The sequence below is a fragment of the Rana temporaria genome, chromosome 4 (assembly GCF_905171775.1).
Source record: "Rana temporaria chromosome 4, aRanTem1.1, whole genome shotgun sequence".
Taxonomy (NCBI): Eukaryota; Metazoa; Chordata; class Amphibia; order Anura; family Ranidae; genus Rana; species Rana temporaria.
This window is the reverse complement of record NC_053492.1, coordinates 217,927,644-217,948,754: the sequence shown is the minus strand read 5'-3', so window position 1 is coordinate 217,948,754 and position 21,111 is coordinate 217,927,644. Positions and strand designations below refer to the sequence as shown.

Below are 21,111 nucleotides of genomic sequence, written 5' to 3'. Positions count from 1 at the left end.
CGGCATGACAAAAATTGACGTTTTTCGGCATGTAGAAAAAACAAAATTTTTCCAACTTCATCATTAAAACGACGTTGCCCACACACCATCGTTTTTAAAAAATGCTTGAGCAAAGCCAGGTGACGTACAACAACACGTACAAGGGCACTATAAAGGGGAAGTTCCATGCGGATGACGCCAACTTTGGGGCTGCTTTAGCGGATTCTGTGTTAGTAAAAGACAATTTGCGCTTTTCTGTCTGTTACAGCGTAATGAATGTGCTTACTCCATTATGAACGGTAGTTTTACCAGAACGAGCACTCCCGTCTTTTAACTTGCTTCTGAGCATGAGCGGGTTTTTAACGTCGTTTTAGCCTACACACGATCATTTTTACAACCCAAAAAATACACTGCTACAGGGCACAGTGAGTAACCTCACCACAGTGACTGGAGCTCCCATTTAGTTCAGACTGTACATAAATGATACAGACTGGGACATGGTGGCACAGGAGGGGCTGCAGACAGGGACAGGGCAAGAGATCTCTCTCTCTCACCCCATCTCTCTTTCTCACATTCCTCTCTCTCTCCCCCTCTCTTTCTCACATCCCCCTCTCTCGCTCCAATCTTTCTCTGTTCCCCCTCTTTCTCACCCTCCCTGCCCTCTCTCTCCCTCCCCCTCTCCCTCCTCTCTCTCTCCCTCTCCCCCCTCTCTCTCTCCCTCCACCTCTTTCTCTCTCACTCCTCCCCCTCCCCCTCTCTCTCATCCCCATCTCTAAGTTTTGGCTAAGGCCTCACAAAGCCTAGAGCCATCTCTGCTTGATTTCATACATGATCCTGGCCACTAGGATAGCCATTGCAAAAGTATTTTTTGACTATATCAAACAAAAATTTAACTGTTTTGTACTATGACAAAAAAACAAATTGAAATATAAAAAAGTTTTATCTAGCAAGGGTCAGCTAAAGGCCTACATAATATTTACAGAATCACCTTAAGCGAGCCATTGGCGGATTGAATCTTGGCTGGTTAAGCTGGGACCTGCCAAGATTCAATCCACCTATGGGCAGACTGGTTGTACTGAAGGCGGTCCATCGACTGACTTCAGTACCACCAGGCTGTCATATTTTTTGCATGCTATTACTGCCAGTGGCTTTAGCTGCTAGCAGTGATAATTGTGTTCTGCTGGCAGGGAAGGCTCCCAGCCAGCAGAACATAATAGTGCTGCTGGAGGGATTCCCTCATCAACACTAACTGTGTTGATGAGGAAATTTAATGATGTTCTTTAATTCTTCCTGTGGTGAAGGAAAGAAAATTGTATAATCTATGGGCTGCTTTACCTGAATTTCAAGTGTATGTCAGGAAAAAATAAAATAAAAACATATTCAATACATTTCTTTAGTACATGCACATTTCCCCATGTTTTATTATTTTAAGAATGCTGCAAATACAGAAAAATGCCTGTCAGTCGGGCAGTGTATGCTTCTAACTTTCTTTTTGGGGCTGACAACACAGTGTATATTCTTCACTGAAATCCCAACCTACATTCTCAGACCTTCCTGCTGGGATAAAAAAAATTCTGCCTATCCCCCGCTGCCAGTAGGAAGATTATTACCCCCTCCCCTCCAGCAGCTGCCCCTGAAAAAAAATGACGGGATATGATATAGAGGTAAAGGTTTGTGAGTAAATATGGGTAATGAAAAGCAGCACCACACACATGCTCCTGTCAGATGTACTGACCAGTTCAGACATTTAGACTGGGTTCACACTTATGCCAAATGAGGCTTGCAGCAGGAGTCCAGGGTGTTCCCGAATTTTTGCCTGAATTTGGACCTGAAACTGAGCCAAAGACGCACAGGACCCCTGTGCAATCTGCTTTGCAGCCACCCTGGAGATGTGTGAGAGACAATTACAATCTCCTGTCATGCGAATAGGATGCAGTAAAATCAGCATGCAATTTGCATAGGTATTGACCCAGCCTGACACTAGGACCGCCCATCAGGAAAGCCCCTCAAGGGCTTTCTTTTAAATCAACAATTCAATGGTAAGATATGTATCAAAACCTATACCTATACTTATTTGGGGTCTTTGATAATAATAATTATCCAAAACATTACACAATAAACAAAAACGTATTTGAACTTTTTTCAAAATAGTTTTCACACTTTATCTTATGCAAAGATATTCAAATCTTTTGTTAAGTAAATTATTACATATTTAATCATCAAAATATGATTGGGTCGCAAAGGTTTTAATTACCTTGGGACTTGAAAGGGTTACATTAGTATTAAGGGTTAATTAGGGCTACTGAGAAATCTGAAACAGAATGCTAGTTTAGTCCATTTAGTTGTGCAACTATCATCAGACTACACCTACCCCAGTTCCTGATCAACATCAGAAACTCATGACATTTTACCTTAGCTAACTGTAAGCCTGTGTGAAGGCACATGTAAACTATATTTGTCAGATTCTTTTCAAAAGTCAATAAACACATTTTCATAGGGTGACCGTGGAGATCATGGATTCAAAGGACTTCCAGGAGCAGATGGATTCAAAGTAAGCAAAATTATCTATCTATCTATCTATCTATCTATCTATCTATCTATCTATCTATCTATCTATCTATCTATCTATCTCAATGAAATAAGGTTTTGCAAGGCCAATTCTTTATGCTGTAAACTTTCTCATTTTATGATAACACCTATTAAAGTGCACTTATATTTTAGGGAATCTCAGGCCCACCAGGAATCCTAGGACCCTCAGGGCCAAAAGGAGCCAAGGTAATATAATTCATTATAAATCATGTCTAGGATGTAAAAATTCTCCTACGCTAGAAAACGTATTGAAAAATAGGCACCAATACCTGGTACACGTTTCTATATGTTTTGCTGAGATGTGTTTGTACTGTATAGACTTATTATTGACCATCAACTTGGTGATGCAGTCCAAATCCCATATTCTTGATTTGATGGCATTTTTTTAATTTAGGTTAGCCCACAATATATAAATAAATATATATATATATATATATATATATATATATATATATATATATATATATATATATATATGTATATATATGTACAGGTTTACAGATTACATGTGGTTGCATATAATTTTCTCTAAAAGGCTAAAACAGAGAGTCTACCTGATAATCACTACTTTAGTAAAATAGTACAGGCCTCAGCTGCTTGTGATTGTTCCTCACGGTGAATTTCGAGGTAGCTCTGGTCAACAAGGTGAACATCTGGAGGAATCCAGGGCCCAAAGGCAAAGTGTCACCCCATCGGAACTGGGGTACTCTGGTAGCAATCAGATAGGGGCTCCCCACAGTAGCTGGATCTTATGGAGAATCTGCATGCTATTAGGCTCTGGTCCAACTTGGTTGCAGAATACCTCTGCCTCATTAGGTGTGGCCAAAGAAATGTATCTTCCCTGAGCATGCCAAGGAACCCAGAGATCTGTGGGAAAAGGTGTTAAAGGGACAAATTTTAGGGTACACAAAGTGTACAACTATTCCTGGGTTTTAAGGCTTAAATAAGTTGCATTTCCTCTGCTAACCTGGTCTGTGGGCCACATTTAGAGGTTCCCAATTCCTTCAGAACTAGAGGAAAATGGAGAAGCTTCTCCAAAAAGAACAGAGATGCATTAAGGTAATGAAATGCTTTTCTAACATGATAAAATTTGAATGTCAAGATCCACTACTGACCTTGGAATGTAATTTACATTTCAGTTCAACTTATTTTAAATTGTTAATGCTAAAGTTCATCATATTTTTACAAGAAACATTTCACAGTACACATAGGGGGTTATTTACGAAAGACAAATCCACTTTGCACTACAAGTGCAAAGTGCACTTGAAATTGCACTGAAAGTGCACTTGGAAGTGCAGTCACTGTAGATCTGAGGGGGACATGCAAGGAAAATAAAAAAACAGCATTTTTGCTTGCACATGATTGGATAATAAAATCAGCAGAGCTTCCCCTAATTTCAGAGCTTCCCCTCAGATCTACAGCGATCTAAAGCGACTGCACTACTAGTGCACTTTCAAGTGCACTTGCAGTGCACTTGTAGTGCAGAGTGGATTTCCCTTTAGTAAACCAAACCCATAGTGTTTTGATAATTACAACACATATCCAGTGCTGTTTTTTTAAATAACAAACATGTCATACTTACCTCCACTGTGCAGTTAGCTTTGGCCCGACTGCCCCTGGTTCTCCTCTTCTGGGGTCCCCCAGCAGTGCTGGTGGCTCCTCCCGGCATCGAGTGTCCACGTTGGAGAAGCGCTCTCCTTGGTGGACACCCATGCGGGCACGCTCCCGAGTCCCACATCTGTGTCCATTCACACAGAATGCAGGACTCGGCCCTACACCCGGCACTGCGTCATTGGATTTGATTTACAGCAGCAGGAGCCAATGCCTTCAATGCTATTAATCTATCCGATCAGGACACGAGACACCAGCTAGAGATGGTGTGCTCGTTCCCAAATGGAGGATGACAGTGTTCAGGTAAGTAAAACAGGGGAGCTGGGGGGCTGCAGTACTACAGAAGGTTTTTCACCTTAATGCATAGAATCTATTAAGGTGAAAAACCATGAGGGTTTACAACCCCTTTAAATAACTATTATATTCTATTTTTTTTAGGGAGAAGAGGGAGAAAGAGGGTATGAAGGGATTCCAGGATTCAGAGGTGTCAAGGTAAGTCTCATTTTTAGAACTCCAACATTACAAAATAAAGTTTTAGACATATTTCTGAAAATACATATCTTCCTTAAATTATACTTATTTTGTTTATCCCATACAAGGCAAGTACATTCTCATGCATTTAATGTTACAAGTAAGTTTGAATATATTCTGGTCCAAGGAGTTGCAATGTCTTTGAGAAGAAACTGGATTAACTGTAGGTCTGGTTACTGTTGATTCAATAGATACATAGCAAAAAAAAAGAATAAGTGAATAAAAATGTGTGTTATATGATTTTTAATTTAAATGCTGGTTATTTGATTATGTTTTACTACAAGCAACTGTGCACCTAGTTAATTTGACACTTTGGGCTGATCATCTTCTTAACACTCCTTACCTCGCACATTAAAAATATAAAAAACATTTGCAGATCTAATGAACTTAGCATATCAATCCACTTGATATAAATTAAGTCAGAGACACTATTATCTGCACAGTACCAATATATTGAAATATATAGAAGGACTGCATTGAAGGTATAAAAAAATCAGATGTGGTGGGCATAGAATGCCATCCACCAATTACCTAGAGATATGTCCCATAAAGTGGGTGTCACTTCATGAGATGTGGCTTGTAGTGTGGGAGTTAAATAATCCCCAGCATTGGCGTTATTGCAATTAGTAGTAACCTCCAGAATTGGTCTCATTAGCAGCAATAATAACTCCCAGCACTGATGTAAGCAGTTGCAACAATACTTCTTTATTGGTGGTCATCGGAAGTAACATTAAGTATTGGTGGTCAAGGGCACACTGTAAAAAAAAAAAAAAAAGCTCCTCCTAGCATTGGTGGTCAGTGACTGGGAGTAAATGGCACAGAAATGACAAGTCATGAAACGTAATGTTATATATAGAACTCACAAGCATTTCAGATTCCTTACCAATTGTGGTGTATCAGTTATGGAGGCAATACCCAGGCTCCATGATTGTTGCGAGGCTCATCTTTCTAAGCTTCACTTGAGCCCTACAGTGTTTAAGGCTATTGTAATTGTGCTGCACAATGTGGCTGCAGACCATTGTTACTGCTGCACAGACTTTAGGATAGACGAAGGCGTGGCGTGACTGCATGTTGTGATTATGAAACTTAAGCAGGAAGAAGGTGACATGAGATCACACCCCTCTAGGTATGCCACTGAAATATAATAATGGTTCATGTTTGTATTAATGTAAGGTAGCAGGAACCTTTATGTAAATTTGAAATTCATATTTGGTGAAAGGGTAAATTAAATAAAGCTCTACACCTACTGTATAACAAACTAAATGTAACTATTCATTTAAATGTTTAGGGGGATGATGGTTTCCCTGGTGCTGAAGGGCGTTCTGGCAAACAAGGATCAAAGGTATTGTTGGATCACTTACCATCAGTACATCTAAAATAACTAAACACATATCAGTGTCATGTTAGAAAAAATATTCTATTCTCTTTATTTCAGGGAGGTGTCGGTGACCCAGGAGAACCTGGATTTTTTGGAAGCAAAGGCGAACCTGTAATTATGGATTTTTACGATTATTCTATCTATCTACAGTATCATCTATGCATTTAACGCTAACTCTATCTGTTTAGCGATAACATCTAAGCCAACTAATTTACAATATTCATTTTTTGTAGGGCACAATAGGCCCAAAAGGTGGGAAAGGTACACAAGGACCTCAGGTACAGTACAACCTATAGATAAGAGTACTTTCTTGGTGAGCATAAACAAACAAAGTTGAAGCACATAAAAACACATATTATCATGTTAATGCACATTGGAAGATTTCACACATTGCTATGTGTGGAGAAGATGTCAATGACTAATGTATATTTGGGTCCATAGGGTTGAAGACCCCAAATACAATGAGTGCTATTAACTTCCTCTAATGTCCGTGTTCACGCTTTCATTATTTATAACACGTTTTTCAGATTAAAATGGTTCTAAGGCCTGGGTGTTTTTTAAACTAATGTATTCTCTGCATTAAGATTAAAAAAATCCCACTAACTATTTCCCTCCCCCTCTCTAAACACATACCTGATCATGTCAGCGATCCAGCACTGTCCTGGCTTCAGGTTTTATCCCCCTTCTCTTCCTCTTCTCAAAGGAACTTGGGCAGAAGCGGGAGCCATTGGCTCCTGCTGTTAACAGTCAAATTCTGTGAGCAGAGAGTACAGGGCATGGTCTATAGGTACACACAGCCTGACTCAGGAGCAAGCCTGCAGATGTGCCCCATAGCAATTGTCTTGCTAAGGGGCACACAGGGAAGAGGAGCCTAGAGCACTGGTGGGAGATCCCAGAAGAGGAGTTTTGGAGCTGTGCTGTGCAAAACCATAATGCAGAGCAGGTAAGTATCCTCTGGACCAACTGTGGGTATGGGATTATAAAAAAAATGTATTTAGAGATGAAATCTCTTTCCTTCCAAACATAAATAACTCAACACCAAGTTTTTACTATATACCACTTATGTATTTATACATGGTGATCATATCCCCCTTAATCTCCCCTTTATAAGAGAGCATACATTCAGTTCCTCTAATCTAACGTCATAGCTGAGCTTCTCCATGCTTCTTATCAGTTTGGTTGCTCTTCTTTCACTTTATCCAGTTCCCCAATGTCCTTTTTGTGATTTGGTGCTCAAAACTGAACTGCATATTCCAGATGAGGTCTTGCTAATGATTTGTACAGGGGTAAAACTATATCTCTCTCTCTGGACTCTATACCTCTCTTACAAGAAAGGATTTTGATCACTTTGGAAACTGCTGCCTTGCATTGTGTGCCATATTAAGCTTATGATCTACCAGCATAGGCATGCGCACGGGGTGTGCCGGGTGTGCCTGGGCACACCCTAATCACCCCATGCTGTCTCCAGAGATCTGCTGCCTGTGAAACAGTTTCACAGGCAGCAAATCGTAATTTTTGCCAGAGCTGTTAAGTGCATGAAACTGTCCGCTAATGTCACTGCAGGCAGGAAGAGAGACGAGCTGTCATGGTGATGTCGGGGTGGGCGGGACCGAACAGCGGGACCCCAGCACTGCCACTGAGCCCATCAACCCCCAGAACTGCCACTGATCATCCCCCAGCACTGCCACTGAGCCCATCAACCCCCCAGCACTGCCACTGATATTCTCCTCAGTGCAGCCACTGACCCCGTTACCCCCCCCCCCCACCACAACTGCCACTAATCCCATTAACCCCCTGCACTGTCACTGATCACTCCCCTCCAGAACTGCCACTGAACCCATTCCCCTCCCCCCACCACCACTGCCAATTGATCCCATCTCCCCTCTCTCATCCCCACTTTCTCCTTCTGACCGGATCTGCCATAAGATGTAAAATGTATTGGAAGATTAAAATTGTTTTAACACATTTCAAAATGTTTGTTTACATTTATTTAAAATAGTGTCTGTGTGTCTGTGTGTATGTATGTATATATATATATATATATACACATACACACACACACACACACACACACGCGCGCGCGTGTGTTTGAGTTTTGGGGTGCACACCCTAATCCAATAGGCTGCGCACGCCTATGTCTACCAGTACACCCAGATCCTTTTCCACTATTGATTTTCCTCAGTTGTACTCCCCTAGTATGTATGATGCATGCATATTTGCAGCCCCAATTGCATAACTTTACATTTAGCAATATTAAACCTCATTTGCCACATAGTTGCCCAATTAAACGGTTTGTAAGTTGGAGACAACCTGTATGGACGTTATTCCACTGCATAGCTTGGTGTCATCTGCAAAGACCGAAATGGTACTTTTAATTCCAGACCCAATATCATTTATAAATGTAAAAAAAAAAGTGAGGGTTCCAACACTGAACCTTGGGGTACACCACTAGACCATTCAGAGTATGAATCATTAATCACTACTCTAAATTCGGTCTTTTAGCCAGTTTTCTATCCATTTAAAAATGTATATTTCCAAGCTTGTAGACTTTACCTTACACATTACCCATGTTTCAGGAACTGTGTCAAATGCTTTTGCACAATCAAAGTATACCACATAACATATTTGCTATTTTAATACAAAAAAATCTAGTGTTTACAGTCACTTTAAATTTCTAATTTCCAGTTGTATTTTTCAGGGAATAATTGGTGATCCAGGATTGTTTGGGCGTGATGGTGATGATGGAATTGACGTAAGACATTATTGGCTGCAAATGTTAATATTTGACTGTATTAAGTGAAAGTCGATTTTATAATAGTTGCCATATATGCTTATACTTTATTTTAGTTTTTGTAAGAGAGATGCAACTTGTTTCTTTATAACTGAAAACATACTCGAATTTGGGGAATTAAAACTAGGAACAGACTTGAAACTAATAGCGCAAGTAGTTAAAAAACTTGTAAACCTTACATTCAAAAATACTTTATTTACCGTGTGCAGTCCCTTTCTATTTTTTCATCACTCAGTGGAATAATAGATCACAAATTTAAATGAAAATTATGAACTATAAATGTATTGTTTATTATGCCCATTGGTAGGAGCAGTCTGACTGCGGAAAGAATAGCAAACAAATAACACAGGTTATGAATACTTTTACACATTCCGAACCTGTTAAACAAGTTCTTTTTTTTCTGAAAGGGGTTTAGTTTAGGTAGATTGTTTAATGTATTTACTATACTTTCTCTGCCATACAATTATAATCTGTATGAATAATGATAATGAGTCAGTAATTTGATATGCAAACATTTAAAGTCATTATTTTATTGTGTCATAGGCATATCAAGGTACTCAGGGTGGAGAAGGACGCCGTGGAGGTTTGGGAGTTAAGGTAAAAAAATATTTTGTAGAATAAAATAATATTTGAAAGAAAAAGTTTAACAGCTTTCTCGTCTGACCTTTTCTCTTTTCACCTGAATATTGATATTTCGCAAATATGAATAGGGATAACCCAATAAACCTGAAATATATTAAAATTAATTAAAACTCCTGGAATCAAAGCCTTCAGATTGGGGGTTATAGAACTGATATTTAAACAGTTTCTCTTGAGTGTATATATAAAGAAAAAATCATATAATCTACTAGCAATATATCACCAACATCATTGAAGAGATAAAGTCTAATTGTGTTTCAACCAATTGTTGTGGGTTACTGTATATCACTGATTGAAAATCATTTTTAAATAAAACCCTTTCAAGGGAAAATTATTTACAGAATTCACCTACGTTTTAATTTAGAGCTCTTCATCAACTGTGAAAGATCACAAATGTTAAGCAATCGTTTTTTTTTTTTTCTTAATTTGGAGAAATAGGGGCTAACTGATTTTCAGTACTGTTAAAAAAATAAAATAACACTGGTAAGGTTAATATATTTTCATTTTACTAATGTGTCTTTTGCAACACTTAAAATACATCCACATTTCCTATGCATTTAAGAAAAGCAAGGACTGTACAAATGCACCAGAATTGATTGGTGTAATTATGGGCAATAGTCAAAACCATTTGATATTTTGTTTTAACGTTTTAGTTGTTGAAATGACTATAGTGAAATATTTTTAGTATGTTTTATCATTATACATTTTGATATGTAATGTGACTTAATGTCACAGTTTAATGTCTAGTTGTTTTCAGTATTAGACATTTATGTATTTTTTTTTTTTTTCAAGGGAGAAAAGGGATTTGTGGGGCAGCGAGGCCCTGAAGGTCCACAAGGAAAATCTGTAAGTGATATGTGAAATATGTGAAATAACACATAAATAAAAACATTGCCTTCTATTTTCTCTATCTACGTAATGCAGTGCTGTAGTCTCAAACCTATGTTTTCAAAAACTGAACAATTATACCTTGTTACTTTTTCTGTAAAGAAACTTGGGTTATATTATATCTATACTTGGTCTCTCTGCTGTCCTGGAGTTTTGTATTCTGGGTATACATAATTAGTCACTTCTGCAGCATTCAAACATCATGCTATGTTATCTGTGCTGGGTAAACAGTGTTTGCTAACATATCATTATGGGACTGGGTAAGTGGGTAAGCTATGTAGTGTTTGTGAAAGAGTTAGTTACATGAGACAAAGCTGGTGCCTGTATTAGAGGTCTCGGTAGCAGGTGAGTTCAGGAACGTGTGGAGAAGATGGTTGACAGCTGAAAACTGTTGAAGTCAATGTTTTCTCAAGTTTTGCAGATCTTTCAACTGTCTACTTTTTAAAGTTCTTGATCTACTAAAAATCAAATTTAACTTCTATTGGCCCCTCTAGTGTTTGCAAATATTCAACATATTATTGTTTCTAAGTTATACAACCTTTCATACTTTTCTCTATGATATGATTAATAAACAAATTGGTCTGGGCCACTAATCTAGACATCTCTAATCAACAAGCTTATACAGGGAACAGAAAAAAATGTGAAGTTCACTGATCTCTTTGAACTGAATAAAGCAGCTGCATGAGGACATTATCTGGATTTCTTAGTTTGCAATATTGCAGATCTGGGTGTGTAGAGGATTTGGAAGATTTTAGAAATTCTTCTTATCTTGAGTATCATAAACAAAAAACATAATCATTTAGGGTATAGTCATTGACCCAAACAAATATTTAAGATAATGGTATTGATTTAAAAAGGTTAACTTTGTGGACATGTTAAACAGTGTTTCGTGCTTGGATGTCAAACACCAATACGTAACCCAGGTATAATAAATTCTAGGCCCAAATAGTATGGTTGGCTCAAAACTAGAGCTGTAAAATCTACCCAGCATTGAAATCATAAATATCCAGATACATATACTACACTATCTGGATTGTATGCTAAACCACATATTTTATTCTTGCTTTATTCTTATTTTACCTAGTAACTACTAGCAAATACACATAGTTTATTTTTCCTCCAGTCAAATAACTCAAGAGTTCAAAGCAAGGTGTGATTAAAAACTGAAAATATAGAGAGCTAATTACAAATGTTGGGTAACTTATACATTTTTTATAGAGGACCTTGACAAAAAAAAAGTAAATGAGAATCCCAGCTGCCATTCTGTCTTTCTATGTTGCGATAAACTTTTCCACAGCTTTGTGTGAGCAGCACTTATTAAGTAGTATAGCTTTCCTCTCTAGCACTGCTTCTTCCTAGCTATACCTATGAAAAGAAGGGAGAAGCTAGATAAGCTTCTCCAAACATGGATTTTGTAGGCACAGCATTATGCAGTATGTATAAAAAGTAACCCATGTTATTGGATATACATTAAAATACAATCAACATATAAAAAGAGGAAATAAAACAAAGAAACTCCTTCTACAAAGACTCAACAGATACTGAATCCTGAGTAAGGAGACAAAAATTGTCACAATGTATTTGTGGACCAAATAGGTCAATATTCAGCAAAGATTCACAAACTTCAACATGTTTCACAAGATATAATTGCTTCTTCAGGACTGTTTGGTTGGGAGCTGAATGACTTCAGATGCAGAGGAGAGGGCGGTGATGATTAGGAAAGAGGAGACACACGTGTGGCATCAAACAGGGGAAGGATATGCAAGGAGAACAAAACTCCCCAAGAGTTAAGGAACCCCCTAATGACATCCAAAGGAGCCAGCCAATCATATCAGGGCATGCATCTAAGGTGTATATTGCTGTATTACATGGAAAGTTCCAGTATCTTACTGGAAATGGGTAGATATAGCGCAGCCAAAAAGAAAATTATGGGATCACATGGTAATGGACACAGGGCTCGCCACAAATGAGTGTACAACAGGATGCCTGCCCTTTGTATTCTGTGTATAATAAGGTGACACCAAATGTTTCAATAGAGGGATAAAGCTGGCTCGTATCAAAGACATAAATCGCAAGGGTAGATCACCAGGGCCCTTTAAGGCACACTAAAACCTCCCAACAAGAGAATATGGGATCACCAACGCCAGCTACTGGGTCTACTGTGCTGTATATATCCACCAAAATAGCTATACCTAATTCCAGTATAGAAGAACATTTGAGGACAATCCACCCTCTTACTTTATATAACTTTTACTGTTGTGCTGATCTCCAGTCTAGGTTGGTGAGAGAAAACAATGGCAGCTGTTTGGTGTTTCCTAGAAACAGTAGGCAGCTGCTTCCTTTACTCTTTGTATAGTCCTGGACAGGATGGAATCTAGCAGCAGAATAACCACAGGAGAAATATATGTTCAATGCAATTAAAAGGTATTAGTGTTGTGTTGTAATGCAATTAGATCATCTTTATCAAAGTGCTGCATTTTTTTTAATATAAATAGGGGCTAGCAGGAATAAAAGGAGAAGCTGGTATACCTGGCCGTCCTGGATTTATTGGTCCACCTGGAGCAGCTGTGAGTTTATTAATTTTGTTTTGTTTGATTTTTTTCCTGGGAAATGCTTACAATTTTAAGCTATTTTGTCTTACATCTCATGTACAAGTTCATAAACTGACGTTTGCTGTATTGTTTTTAAATAGTTGTATATATGTATATTGTTATAAATGAATATTTAGTACAGGGTTCCTATATAACACTAAATTTTGGGCTGCAAAGAAAGCCCAAAATTGCCTGCAGATTTGTTGATAGTCTGTGCATGGCTAAGATGTTCTCATTTCCATTGGTGGAGAAGGAAGGATTATATCTGCTATTGAGGCCTATATTTGCAGGTAATGGGGCAGATCCACATACATCTGCGTGGGCGCAGCGTATGTGAGATACGCTACGCCGCTGTAACTTACTTTGCTATTCTTTGAATCCTGAAAGAATTTGCGCCATAAGTTACGGCGTCGTAGTGTATCTCTCGCGGCGTAAGGGCGCGGAATTCAAATGCGGCGAGTAGGGGGCGTGTTTCATTTAAATGAAGCGCGTCCCCGCGCCGAACGAACTGCGCATGCCCCGTCCATCAAAACTCCCAGGGTGCATTGCTCCAAATGACGTCGCAAGGACGTCATTGTTTTCGACGTGAACATAAATGGCGTCCAGCCCCATTCACGGACGACTTACGCAAACGACGTAAAATTTTCAAAATTATACGCGGGAACGACGGCCATACTTAACATTGAGTACGCCACCAGATAGCAGCTTTAACTATACGCCGGAAAAAGCCGAACGGAAACGACGTTTAAAAATGCGACGGCAGCTCGTACATTTGTGGATCGTTGGAAATAGCTAATTTGCATACTCAACGCAGATTACGATGGGAACGCCACCTAGCGGACGCAATTGCATCTAAGACCGGAAGGCATACGAAGATGTACGCCTGTCGGATCTAACCCAGATGCCGTTGTATCTTGTTTTGAGGATTCAAAACAAAGATACGACGCAGGAATTTTGAAATTACGCCGGTGTATCAATAGATACGCCGGCGTACTTTCTTTGTGGATCTGCCCCAAATTCTGCAAATATAGGCCTAATCCATCTGCTGACAAAACAGAGCCCTAGAAGACACTCTGAACATGCTTAGTTTTATTTTATTCTTTTTGGGAGGGTGCTGTGATCAGGGCCAATCAAGACAGAAAGTCAGGGGTAATACAGTCTCATAGGACAATCAGAGGAGAATGAAAACCCCCCTACAAGCTTTAATCAGTGCTCGGCTGGACACTGATAGAAGTCACAAACTGCAATATACTGCTGATAAGTAAAGGTATTTAGCAGTTTATATTTACAAAAATAATGGCATTTCCTTTTTTTGTGTACTGTGAGAGGTCAGATATAGTAAGTGCAGGGTCCTGGGTTTAGTAACACTTTAGCTTAAAGTGTTTTTTTTTTTTAATAACAAACATGTTATACTTACCTGCTCTGGGCAGTGTTTTTGCACAGAGCAGCCCCAACCCTCCTTTTCTCCTTTTGAATATCATCAAAAAGTAAATTTACTTTAGTAAAACAATTAAAAAGTACAACTCATATATTATATCCACCCCAGCTCTGGAAGATTTACTCCCCCTCATGACCAGGCCATTTTTTGCGATATGGCACTGCGTAACTTACAATTGTGCAGTTGTGTGACACTGAGTAAGTGAGTAAGTGAAAAACTTGTAAAGCGCAGCACATGCGAACTGAATCGCCTCTGGGCGCTGTTTCTATTCCATGGGAAAGGAACACCCTTGACCTCAGAAGAGATGGGTTTTAATCTTTCTCCTGAAGGCCAAGTGGTCTGACTCCAGTCGGATGGTGGTTGGTAGTACATTCCACAGCCGAGGTCATTGAACTGCAAATCTTCGATCTCCTTTGGACTTGGGGTTATGGGCTATTATTTTTTGCATAGATATTGGGGGCGTTACCGTGAATACACTTATGCGTTAGGCAGAGAGCCTTGAAAGTGATTCTGTCTTTTACTGGCAACCAATGAAGGGATATCAGTGAAGGTTCCCATGTTTTTTTTTCAGTCACTAATCGAGCGGCTGTGTTTTGAACGATTTGCAAACAAGTGATTTGATATTTGGGGAGTCCTCGATAGAGGGCATTTGCGTAGTCTAGTCTGGAATTGATGATTGTTCCCACCACGACTGCAATTTCCTCTTTTCGGATAAAAGGGGTGAGTCTGCCTTAATAGGCGAAGCAAATGATGGGATCCGCTGACTACAAACCCTATTTGTGCATCCATTGTCATGTTGGAGTCGAAAATGACTCCGAGACTTTTGACTTTGGTGCTAGGGGCGATAGTTTTACCCAGAATGGGTGGGGGAGTCCAAGTTGACGCGGGGTGACTTTTCCGGTTTGCGTGAAACAGAAGAAGTTCTGTTTTTGAACCATTGAGTTTAAGATAACTGAATGTCATCCAGCTATCTATTAGAGAGAGGGATTTCTCTAGTCCAAGAGAATGATCCTTTTTGTTGCAGATGCAGAAATACAGTTGAGTGTCGTCTGCATAGGAGTGGTAAAGTAGCTTCTGGTTCCTGATGATTTCAAAGAGGGGGCGGAGATAGATATTGAACAATACGGGTGACAAGGGAGACCCCTGAGGGACTCCGCATGACACCGTACGTTTTTCAGAGCTGAAGGATCCCAGTTTACTGTACCCAAATAAAATTTTTGTCCTTTTTTTTACCACAAATAGAGCTTTCTTTTGGTGGTATTTGATCACCTGTGATTTTTTTTTTTTTTTTTTGCTCTTTTTTTTCTCTTTCTGCTAGAAAATATATCCAATAAAAAAATGTATTCTTCAATTTAGGCCAATATGTATTCTGCTACACATTTTTGGTAAAAAAATCTCAATAAGTGTATATTGATTGTTTGAGCAAAAGTTATCGTGTCTACAAATTATGGGATATATTTATGGATTTTTTATTTATTCATTTTGGCAGTGATCAGCAATTTATAGTGGGATTGCGATAATGCGGCTGACAAATCAGACGATGACACTTTTGACACTTTTTTAGGAACCAGGGACACTAAAAATATGCACTGTCACTGTACTAATGACACTGGCTGGGAAGGGGATAACATCAGGGGAAATCAACGGGTTAACTGAGTGCTAGCTAGTGTTTTAGTGTAGTGGGGGAGGTACTTTTACTAGGGTAAGACATGGATCGGTGTACCTGCTTTGCAGGAAAAGAAGATCCATGCCTTCTGTGCTGACAGAATGGCAATCTGCCTTGTTTACATAGGCAGACTGCCATTCTGCCTGTTTACAGAAAGATCAGCGGGTGACGGCGGACATTGAGTCCGCGGTTCCCTCTGAACGGCTCCCGCTGTGTAGGATCACAGCGGGAGTGAGCCGCCAGCAGTGCGCACTCATGCCCGATACCCAGGAGTGCAGGATTGCGTATATATACGTGATCCTGCGCAGCATGGCCGCCCTGTAACAGTAAAACTGCTATAGGGCAGTTGGGAAGTGGTTAAAGATTATTACACACAGAGTGATATATTTCAAGCATTTATTTATTTTCATTTTGATGATAATGGCTTAGTGAAAACCCAAATTTCAGTATCTCCGAAAATTTGAATATTGTGAAAAAGTTCAATATGTAGATTCATGGTGTGAAACTCTAATCCGCTAATTAACTCAAAACACCTGTAAAGGTTTCCTGAGCCTTTAAATGGTCTCTCAGTCTGGTTCAGTAGATTACACAATCATGAGGAAGTATCAGTGAAGAATTCCGAGAAGACCTGGTAAATATGCCAATATCCAGTATGGCATACTGGCACAAATGGCACGCGATGATGAATCTTTGTGCGCAATGCCACATCGATGTACGTAAAGAGTGCTAATTGCCAGCATCCACTGGCCTATATAAAGACAGCAGTTCCTCTCACAAATTGCTGTATTATCGTCAGCCTTGTATCATGTGTTCCTGTGCCTTGTGTTTCTATTTGATTACACGTTACCGACCCAGTTTACCCCTGACCTGCTTTGGCTTCTCTCCTGGATCTGATCCCGGCTTGATCCACTGACCTGCTCCTGCCTTGTTTCTAAAAGACATCCTGTGTTTGACCCCGGCTTGATCCAAACCACGCATCTGCCTCTACTCCTGACTGACTTCCTGTGTTTTATCCCCAGTCTGGCTTCTGACCTTGCTCCTGCTTTACCTATCAGTCACGATCTGCCAGCACCTCCAGAGAATCACCTGCTGTGACTACTTCTCTACTTCTGGGTGTCCTCAAATCTGGAACCATCAGGCAGCTTCACCTTTAGGCAGCCAGTGCATCTTTGGGCATAGCACCCTCTGGCTTCACCTTCAGGTGTAATCTGCACTTAGCCGCAAGGAAAGTCCTCTTGTCACTTCAGCCTCCAGTCAGGTACGTGACAGTATAATCCAACCATAATGTCTGAGGCTGAAAGAGGTGCATCCCCATTAGAGACTCTGAGCCAGCAAGTTGCCACCCTTACCCAAGCGGTGAAAAATGTGCAAGAAGGTTACTTTCAGTTGGAAGGTCACCTACAAAACCATGTCATCTGCATCTGTTGATTAAAAGCCTCCTGCTGCATCCTTTGCTTCTGCTGCTCCTGCTCAAGAATGTTCTGTCTCTGCTCCCACCATAGTGGTGCCACTTCCAGAACCCAGAGTACCAGTTCCTGAATGCTTCCAAGGGGACAGATGAAAGTTCAGGGCATTCCAGAATACCTGTCTTCTATAATTTGCACTCCAGCCAATGACTTTTTCACTGGAAACCGTTAAAGTGGGGTTTATTATCTCCCTGCTCGCAGATGAAACCCAGTCTTGGGCCCACCACCTGCTGGAGCAGAAAAATCCTCTGCTCAACTAAATCTTTACATTGCTGGATGCCATGGAACAATTCTACGATGACCCTCAACCCATGGCAACTGTAATGACTGCCCTTCATACCTTGTAACAAGGGAGACACTCATTGGAGGATCATACAATAGACTACAGGATGGAATGAGGCGTCCTTAAATACCAGTATCGACTTGGTCTGTCCAAAGCCCTTAAGAATGAATTGGCTAGAGTGGAGGCTCCTGCTACCCTTGAAGGCCTCATCAAACTGGCCATTCAGCTTGACCGCCACCTGTGGGAATGCTGGTCAGAAAGGACTAATATTTACAGACCCTCTTGGATGTTGACCAGAATTCCATCCTTATGGATCTGTCATCTGCAGCTCTCCTCTGCTCTCCTCTGTCCCCCTCACCCCCTCCCTCCCTGCCTGTCAGCTCCTGTCTGTGTGTCAGCCATGCAGTGATACACCTGCTTCTAACGTCACGGTCATGCTAGGCATCAGACAGGCATAGGAATATACACAATTTAAGCAAGCAATCGTGCCCTTTTTCTCATTAACCACTTATTTCTCCCTTCAAGGTGCCTAGTATTGTTATACTCTAGACCAGTGGTTCTCAACCTTCTAGTACCGTGACCCCTTGATAACATTTTCCAAGGTGTGGGGACCCCCAACAGTAAAATTATTTTTGTAGCATGGGTTGTCAGCACCCAAGGCAAGACAAGTAATTTGCGCCCCTAACCCACAGACATTTAGCGCTTCCTGAGTCCTTTTAATGGCAACTATAATCACAGGTAGTGTTACTCACTGTGTCTCCGACTTCACGGTGTCTCTGACTTTGTGGTGTCTCGAAATCAGGAGATGGGGTCTCCTCCAGCCCCTCCCACTTTACATTCCTCACCAGTCAGCTGACCTCTAGTCTCTGCCCCCCAGCCATGCCATGAACTGAATGGGCGCCTGTGAAGAGGCTGAGTGGGCGGCCGCTGGCTCCAGGAACAGCCCAGCTAGGTGGCCACAGGATCCAGGGATAGCCCTGCTGGGCGGCCGCAAATAGGCTGGGAGAGTGGTGCGGGCTTCAGGAACAGCCCAGTATATGGTGACCCCTGGCAAATCTTTATTCGACCCCCGAGGGGGTCCCGACCCCCAGGTTGAGAACCACTGCTCTAGACCTTATAGGACTCTAGCACACACTAATATTTTGTGTGAATGTATACATTTTTTATAATGAATAATCCATGCTCTCATGTCTAAAATTAATGACCATTTTTTTTTTTCACAGGGACATGTAGGTCTTACCGGTGGTCCAGGAGCAAAGGTATTTTATTGGCTGTCACAGGTTTTACATGATTGTAAATCTCCCGATCGCAAGTATGCATTGGGAGCTTTCCTGTCACCACCATTGACTGTGATGGTAGCGTGCCGGGCTCATGCACTCAGCACAGTTTTGTGTTTACACAGGGATGCATATAGTATATGCGGCCTCTCTACATTTATTGCAAAAATAACTAATGTAAGAAACCTACACCTAACACAGCCAGGTAACTGGCATTTTCAGAAGAAGGTCAGCAATCTCAGCCCCCATAGTTGTATCACTACATGTTCCCTTTAAAGGGTCAATGCACTAGAAAACTGATGTTTCAGTTTTTTGTAGTGAGTTATCTGCACCTATATTCCCAGGTATACATGCCTGCCAAAGCTATTATGAAAGTTTTGTATTACTGATAATAAAAAGACAGGGTGGGAACATACCAAGATGAGTGTGAACAATGCAAACCCAAACGGGCAAAGACAGAGTCAGAAACTATGGAGGGGAGATCTCAATCTTGTGTTTACAAAGTACTGGTCCTTTACAGATATGTATCCATTTGCAGAACTCTAAACACATAAACATAGTGCATAACTTTATTTTGTAATATTAAGCTCCCTGGCGGCATGATTATGTTAGATTTTTTAAGCTAATAGCGGTACATTGTTTTGCATGGAAAGATTTATATTGTAGGCCTGTAATTCTTAGGAATAACAAACTTAAATCTGTCCAAACAAGAGTCTAGTAGACATCCCGGGTAGGATAAAGTTTGAAACACAAAATCATAAATTATAAAATAATAAATAACTATACAAAATAATAATATAATAACTGTTATTCAATAATGTAATCAAATCAAAAACACTGAAATTTTCTCAGTTGCAGAATTGTCGCTGTCGTCACTTTCAGTGTTTGATGACAGATTTCATCGCGAATCACTATCTCTCAATTCTGCAAGTGATTCTAATTTAATATCGCTGTTTTCTAGCTGGTCTAAAACCACTTTTGATGTAAAGGGAGTTTTTTGGTTGCCATGGACAATCTCAAGTTTCTAGGCAGAAAGAACAGTATATATAATATAAAAGTGAATGCAGGGCACTGGACAAAGCATTAGGGACAAAAGGGAGGTGAAATGTTTTGATACAGTAATGTCATCTTACAGATTACAGTGTACTGTATGTGTTATGTATTTTTCACCATTTTGAATTTGCCACCGGGCTCCGCCCCCGTGCGTTGCGATGCTCACAGGGAATGGAGCCCGGCACAGTGATGAATCGAGCGGAGTACACAGCCCACACACACAGCAGGGAGACATTGCAGGATCCTGGGGACGAGGTAAGTAACTTTGCCTGGATCCTGTGATGCAATCCCAAGTGTGGCTCGGGGTTACCACTTTTGGTAATGAAAATTCACCCCGATCCACACTCGTGATTACCGCCAGGGAGGTTAACTAGAATAAACTATTACTGTGCCCCTAATAACAGTATCAGACCTGAGCTTCTATCGTGTTAAAATGGAGCATTTTCTCAACTCAACGCTGCCTGTGTGGCAAGATCACAGCATTTCTTATTTATAGTGAGCTGCTACAGAAGTCATTAGCTCAGTAAGTCATTTTTACAGGAATATTTTTATAAATGAGGTACAGTACATGCAACTATGAAAAAAAAGAACATTTTCTTATGACTTTGCTTATATATGTGATTAGAGTTTCAGTTACAATTACATATTTATTAAAATGTTTACTATGATCACATATTGTTTATTTAATAAAAATATCACTGCATATTTTGATTGAAGTTTAAAATTATTCATTGTTTGGACTGGTACAAGCATTCAGTGATGTCTACTAGAGAATATTGTGGTATATGTTTTATGACACATTGCTCTGTATATTACTTCTGGAACTTAGGGCCAGATCCACAGCCAGCCGCCGTAACTTAAATATTCCCATTTAAGTTACACTGCCGCGAAATTTCTACCTACGTGCCCGATCCACAAAGCACTTACCTAG

General features: G+C 40.2%; 1 protein-coding gene across 2 annotated transcripts in view; it reads left to right on the top strand.

The window, feature by feature from the left end:
* The window catches only part of LOC120936993 (collagen alpha-1(IX) chain-like), a 56,493-nt gene that overhangs the window by 24,460 nt on the left and 10,922 nt on the right, over positions 1 to 21,111 (top strand). For both annotated transcript variants that reach the window (XM_040349855.1, XM_040349856.1), the window contains 11 exons: positions 2,477 to 2,530; positions 2,701 to 2,754; positions 4,618 to 4,671; positions 5,999 to 6,052; positions 6,146 to 6,199; positions 6,322 to 6,366; positions 8,787 to 8,840; positions 9,423 to 9,476; positions 10,311 to 10,364; positions 12,902 to 12,973; positions 19,074 to 19,109. In XM_040349855.1, coding sequence (XP_040205789.1) covers positions 2,477 to 2,530; positions 2,701 to 2,754; positions 4,618 to 4,671; positions 5,999 to 6,052; positions 6,146 to 6,199; positions 6,322 to 6,366; positions 8,787 to 8,840; positions 9,423 to 9,476; positions 10,311 to 10,364; positions 12,902 to 12,973; positions 19,074 to 19,109 — 585 coding nt within the window. The remainder of the gene's footprint in view (positions 1 to 2,476; positions 2,531 to 2,700; positions 2,755 to 4,617; positions 4,672 to 5,998; positions 6,053 to 6,145; positions 6,200 to 6,321; positions 6,367 to 8,786; positions 8,841 to 9,422; positions 9,477 to 10,310; positions 10,365 to 12,901; positions 12,974 to 19,073; positions 19,110 to 21,111) is intronic.